Here is a 6,602-nt window from a genome sequence, read left to right as displayed (position 1 = left end):
TCAGGTTAAGACAGCTACTGGTAACAGCTGCCTACTCAAAGTTAGTGCTGTTTGCCTGAATGTGTTCACCTTCGTGTCATTTCAGTCTTACAACTTTTCTCCATATTTTCTGACCATTAACTCTACTCTGTTATCCCTCATAAAAAGAGAGGAAGTCAAAGTCATGTGAAGTGGTTTTCTGCTGTTATTCTTTACGACTGTTGCCTGTGGGAATAGATTATGTTCTTGATGTGAGGCTTTGCTTCAGTCTTGTGACCAATAAGATTAACCCAGACATGAACGAGCTTTTCAGTGAAATAACACTGTGGTTGTGTTTGATACTGGATTTTCAATGTATTGCATTCCCAATTTTTGACTGGGTGATTTGGCTCTGTGTTAAATAAAATAATTACTGTTTTCTCCTTTTTTTCTGTTTGCAGATACAAATGACTCTTCTGCTAAACTGAACCATGAGTCTTGCATTACATGATCTGCTCATTTGTTGTCGTCGCCTTGAAAATGAGAAAGCTGTGGAACGAAGGGTAACAAGTTTTCTTTTGGCGTGTGTGTACCTCAGTTAGTAATGAAGGGAATAATTAATAATTCTTATTCTTGGAATATATTTTCAGAAGGAAATTGAGAATTTCAAACGACTTCTCCGTGATTCTGAAACAGTTCTTCAGCTGGACCGGAATTCTGATTCGAAACAAGGAAAGCAACTCAACTGGGATGCTGTATTTAGGTGGGGTTTTTTTTTTTTCCTTTGTGAATAGTCACAATATTCTTACATGGAACAACATACGTTTGTTTACCGGCCCTATTTTAATGCTTATCTTCGTATAGATTGATTTAGACTTCTTGTCAGCTTGTAAACAAGAAATGACTTATATTAGTCATATTAGGAAGTAAATTTAAAATAGCCAAAAGTGCAACACTTACCACATGCAGAAAACTTAACTGCTAGGGAACTGATCATTAATTGGGTCATCATTTTTCCTTGCAAAAGTAGTAGTTACTTTCTTTTATTGAAAACTATCCTCTGCATCTGATTTTCAACATATAGTTCATATGTGGATTATAGATAGCTCATTAGAATTTTTTGTGTTACTGAGTTCTTCAAGACACAATAGAAGGACTGTGGCTTGTGAATTAAAGAAGCTGTGCTGAGGTTTGTAGAGGCACATCTTTGATAAAGTCTGCTTTAGGTGTACTACAAGATTGAGTGTGAGCGTGATAAGTTCTTAGAGCAGGTGGGACCAGCGTTAAATTTCATGTTAAAAGTGCATCTGAAGTATTAGTTTTCATAGGCTGGAGTCTGGTCAGCTTTCCATTATGTTTATTAATTGGACAGCATTGGAATAGTTCTTGTTTCATAGCTGTTTCCAAAATATCATAAGAAGTATTTGATAAGTTTTGTATGTTGCTTTTGAGATGGCCAATAATGTATTAGAGATACATAGGAGGAGTAAAAAAATGGAGACTCTAAATTGAATACAAATAGTAGGCCAGAAGATCTACAGTAATTGCCAGAGACAAAGCCAGGGAAAAGTTGAATCTATTCTTAGATCTAACACCTAATCTATATGCTAATTTTAAATGATGGCAAAATAGGACTTGAAGGTTTTTGCCAATAAAAACAATGAAGAGTACATGTTATTCTGCTCTGTAGTGTTGCAGCATAAATAAAATGACTTAGCATTGCTTTTTTTCCTAATTATAGATTTTATGTTTATCATTATGCAAAGTTTAAAGGAAAGTTTTGTTCCTATTCAAGTTGCATCTGGATTATCTTTAAAATTTACAGCTCCTTTTATGGACTATTTCCATCAACCTTAGACTAATATATTTCAGTTGTTTATAGTCTTGGATAATTAGAATTGCGAAAAGATCAAGCACTGATATTCTAGGCTAAAAAAATATTTACCTGTTTTACTTTAGTCATAAATGTGCAGATCCTTGATTAATATATCTTTTATTCTTGAAGTGTCTTGCAGAAATCCTTCCAGAAAGAGCTGAAAAACCTGCAGCTGACAAAACCAAATGCATCTGCTTCAACCCAAACTACCAGACAGAAAAAGATACAAGAAGTTGGAAGTTTGGTCAAATATTTCATCAGATGTGCTAATAAAAGTCAGTAATATATATTTATATTGAACTACTGTTTTGTTTTGTTGCTATGTTTTCAGCTTTCAATTTTTAGTCTGAAGTAACATAGCAAGGTAGGCTTCATCTTGCTCACTCCCAGGTGTTTACAACTTAAATATCTTCATGTGAATCAATCATTTGTGCTCCTTCTCTGTCCTTGTTGATGTTCACAGTGCCTTTTCCTAATTATTTAATGTGTATATAACTGATTTATGCTCTCATAAGTAATTTCGTTCTTGGAAACAGTTTGTTTAAGAAGATGATTTCTAACAGAACTGTTTCTGAACTGTAAGTGTGTTTTTATTTTTAAGTAAACATTTACAAACTATTAATTCCAGATTTATTTGGCACACTTTGGGTTAATTACAGTCTGATGCTGTTTATTCATGTAGGAGGACCCAGACTGAAATGTCAGGAACTTCTGATTTACGTCATGGAAATTATAAGAGATGCAACAAGTTGTGCTGCTTATGGATCTGACTGTAGTAGTATACTTCTAAAAGATATCCTCTCAGTAAGGAAATACTGGTGTGAGATATCCCAGCAGCAGTGGTCAGGTAACATTTTTAAGCCTACTTACAAACATCTTTTCCTATTATAGAAGCATGGTGTATTTTAATATAGGTGCATTTTAATTTGTTTGATGCCCTGTTGTGTGAGGTACTACACAAAACATGGAGTAAAATAGTGTCAACCTTGAAGGCTTACAATTGAAATAAAGCAGCAAAGATTACGAATTGATTTTTTTCTTCATGCTGTTTGTCTATTGCTTGCTGAAACGTATGTACTTATATATAATCGGGTTACATATGCATGGTCTCCACAGGGTTCAACATGTACAACATCCATGGAATGTGTGCGCCGGAAATAGTTGGAGTGTAGTTGTTAGCAAGTTATTAGGTATTGGTTGGTATAGTCTTGATATAGTTAATGTATTACTATTAGATTTTACTATCTGAGTTTTGTTGGCTTATGAAAGTCCTAAAAAAACATTGAGTCACTGTTTTTATATGCACATACTGCATATAAAGAAAAAACTAGGAATCTTAAGATTTAAATAGACAGAAACAGATTAATAAGTTGGGTAATGATACAGCACGCAACCTGAACAGAGTGGAAATGCAAACATAATTTTATAGAGGATTGGATTTGACTCCAAGACAGTTAACTTATTTAGCATAGAGAAGAACATGTATGTATTTTGAATCATCTGACATGTAATAAGCTCTCAACTCCTCTGTTTCCATTTGCTGATGTAGTAGAACAGTAATTCGGAAAAAAAGTTGTTAGAAGTTTTACAGTCTAGTTTATTGAATGTTGCATGGGTAATTATGGAGAAAGTGTAGAAATACTATCTTTATTTGCATAGTGTAGTGCTTTGAAGTCAGAGTTTTGATTTCTGAAAAGCATTTTATGAGAAAATACTCTGTAGCTTGAAGAGATTTGCTTTAACTACAGAATGGAAGTAAACCCGCAAAGAACTCAGAAGAGGGTCTGGTGATACTGGGAGTGAAAGGGGAGGCAAAAATACCTGCCGAAGGCTGGCAAAGCAAAGTGGCTAAAATGGAACCATTCAGGATGGGAGATGTGGTTGGGTAATTAGAGAGCCTGAGATTTCAGACGTTAAAAAACTTGGTGCCATTTGGCCATGGAGATAGAACTGAAAGTTGAAGATTGAAGAGAAAGCTGGAACTGTATGGGAAAGCTGCCTGAGACTAGGAGCCAGTGAGGGGGGTAGACGTCAAAGGGCTGTCAGCCTGCAGGTTGGAGCAGAATGTGAAGGCAGGGTCTGATCAGATAGGGAGGCTGGAAGCTGGAATTCAGAGCAATACACAGGAAAGGCAACTAAGAACTGGGTACTTGGGTAGAACTGAGGGCAGGTGGGTAGGGAATGGGACAAGAAGCCAGGGATGTTGAAGACAGATATGAAAGAAGGCAGAGAAGGGAAACTGAGGCTGAGTGTCACTGGAAGGGTACATACAGGTTGCATGAGGAGCCTATGGAAATTGCTGTGTGGTAGTTAGGTAGTTTAGGAACGTGGAAGTTAGCCAAGTCTGTTTGTGTATGGATGGAAGCTGGAAGTGTGACAGAAGAAATTTTGACATTAGATCATAAGGGGTACAGTAGAATTTAATTACTGAAGTGAGGCAGGACTGAAGGCCATAAATCTAGAGGAAATCAGACTTAAATCCATTAAATAAAACAAGTTGCTTTTATTAAAGAAGGGATATATGAGCTATGTAAAGGTTATCATAACCTTTTTTAGCGATTCCACCTTAATGCTTGTTTATAATTCTTGGAGTACAATGAAGAAGTGTGATTTCTATTTACAAAATGAGTGATGTAGTGCAAGAGTTGAAAGTAGGAACACGGATTCCAGCAGTTGCCCCAAAGCAGTTAGATTTGAAAAGAAAATGCCAACTTCATGAGGCATACTTATCTGCCAGAAGTTCTGAGCTACTGAATGTTGATAGTTGTACTCTTAAAGAGGAGCTGTCATATTGGTATATACCAGCTGCTGAGTTCTTTACCCAGTGTACTCTTCGCTGGGTAAAGAACTGGCTGGATGGCTGAGCTCAGAGAGTCGTGGTGAATGGAGTTAAATCCAGTTGGTGGCTGGTCACAAGTAGTGTTCCCTAGGGCTCGGTTCTAGGGCCAGTCTTCAATATCTTTATTGATGATCTGGATGAGGGGATCGAGTGCTCCCTCAGTAAGTTTGCAGACGACACCAAATTGGGTGGGAGTGTTGATCTGCTGGAGGGTGGGAGGGCTCTGCAGAGGGATCTGAACAGGCTGGATCAATGGTCCAAGATCAACTGTATGAGGTTCAATAACGCCAAGTGCCGGGTCCTGCACTTGGGTCACAACAACCCCATGCAATGCTACAGGCTTGGGGAAGAGTGGCTGGAGAACTGCCCAGCAGAAGAGGACCTGGGGGTGCTGGTTGACAGCCAGCTGAACATGAGCCAGCAGTGTGCCCAGGCCTGTAGGGCCAACAGCGTCCTGGCCTGTATCAGAAATAGTGTGGCCAGCAGGAGGAGGGAAGTGATTGTGCCCCTGTACTCGGCACTGGTGAGGCCGCACCTTGAATACTGTGTTCAGTTTTGGGCCCCTCACTACAAGAAGGATGTTGAGGTGCTGGAGCGTGTCCAGAGAAGGGCAACGAAACTGGTGAGGGGTCTGGAGCACAAATCTTACAAGGAGCAGCTGAGAGAGCTGGGGTTGTTCAGTCCGGAGAAGAGGAGGCTGAGGGGAGACCTTATCGCTCTCTACAACTACCTGAAAGGGGGTTGTGGCGAGGTGGGTGTTGGGCTCTTCTCCCAAGTAACTAGTGACAGGATGAGAGGAAATGGCCTCAATTTGCACCAGGGGAGGTTTAGACTAGATATTAGGAAAAATTTCTTTACGGAAAGCGTGGTCAGGCATTGGAACAGGCTGCCCGGGGAGGTGGTGGAGTCACCATCTCTGGAAGTGTTCAAAAAACGTGTGGACATGGCACTTCAGGACATGGTTTAGTGGGCATGGTGGTGTTGGGTTGATGGGTGGACTTGGTAATCTTAAAGGTCTTTTCCAACCTTAATGATTCTGTGATCATCAGAGGAGTCACGTGAGGCCAGTGGAAGCTGTATGTAGTAGAAGCTGAACTAAATCTTACTAAAGGAAACTGGAAGCCCTGTGAATTGATGAGACCATATGCCTCTTGTATCTTTGACATTGACTTTTTAATGAATAGATATTTTAGGGACCTGTGAGGACATTAGTGGGCATTTGGTATTGCCACTATAATAACGAATGAGGACACCTCTTTACTCAACTGCCTGATCCTCTCAGAAGGAGGAGGAGTCAGGGCTGCAGCAGACTTCACCTCGGTTGGTGCTGGTTGCAACTCAGTGTGCTGGTGGCAGCTCAGACAGAAATTTACTCAGTCCTGTGCATGATCTTATCACAGGACTGGAAAGTTAGGGGTAGTTGCTCAAACCCATTCACTGTTTGACAATGCCATCAGGCTCATGTGAAAATCTAATGGGGATTGGAGATTAATCAGAGGTAATTGATATCTGAATGAGGTAAGATCACCCTTGAACACTGCAGTACCAGGTATATTGGAAGTACAGTTGGAACTCAAAGCAAAGAGTGCTGCCCATATGACCACTGACACAGCTGATGCATTTTTTCTGGTCCCTGGCCCCTGAGTGTAAACCACAGTTTGACTTTACCTGGAGAGGAGTACAATATGTCTATAACCTTCTGCCAAAAGGATGGAAGCATAGCCCATCTGTCATGGACATTGTACAAAAGGTTTTGGAAGAGGGCAGTGCCCAGACCACTTACAGTATGTTGATGACATTGTAGTATGGGGAAACACTGCCCATGAAGTGTATAACAAAAGCAAAGAGATTTTACTAAATGCAAGATTTGCACTCAAAAAAGAGAAGGTGAAAAGACCTGTGCAAGATATAGTTTCTTGGTGTCAAATG

General features: G+C 39.6%; 1 protein-coding gene across 1 annotated transcript in view; it reads left to right on the top strand.

Annotated features, from left to right (window-relative positions):
* Window positions 1–449: 449 nt before the first annotated feature.
* Window positions 450–6,602, top strand: part of LOC104622353 (serine-protein kinase ATM-like) — a gene marked incomplete at its 3' end in the record, with an annotated part of 38,581 nt that continues 32,428 nt past the window's right edge. Inside the window, exons 1-4 of the mRNA XM_010289104.1 lie at window positions 450–521; window positions 609–721; window positions 1,964–2,109; window positions 2,517–2,681. Coding sequence (XP_010287406.1) covers window positions 450–521; window positions 609–721; window positions 1,964–2,109; window positions 2,517–2,681 — 496 coding nt within the window. The remainder of the gene's footprint in view (window positions 522–608; window positions 722–1,963; window positions 2,110–2,516; window positions 2,682–6,602) is intronic.

The sequence above is a fragment of the Phaethon lepturus genome, unplaced genomic scaffold, assembly GCF_000687285.1.
Source record: "Phaethon lepturus isolate BGI_N335 unplaced genomic scaffold, ASM68728v1 scaffold18776, whole genome shotgun sequence".
In the NCBI taxonomy this organism is placed as follows: Eukaryota; Metazoa; Chordata; class Aves; order Phaethontiformes; family Phaethontidae; genus Phaethon; species Phaethon lepturus.
The sequence above is the reverse complement of the archived record's forward strand: the minus strand, read 5'-3'. Positions and strand labels throughout refer to the sequence as shown.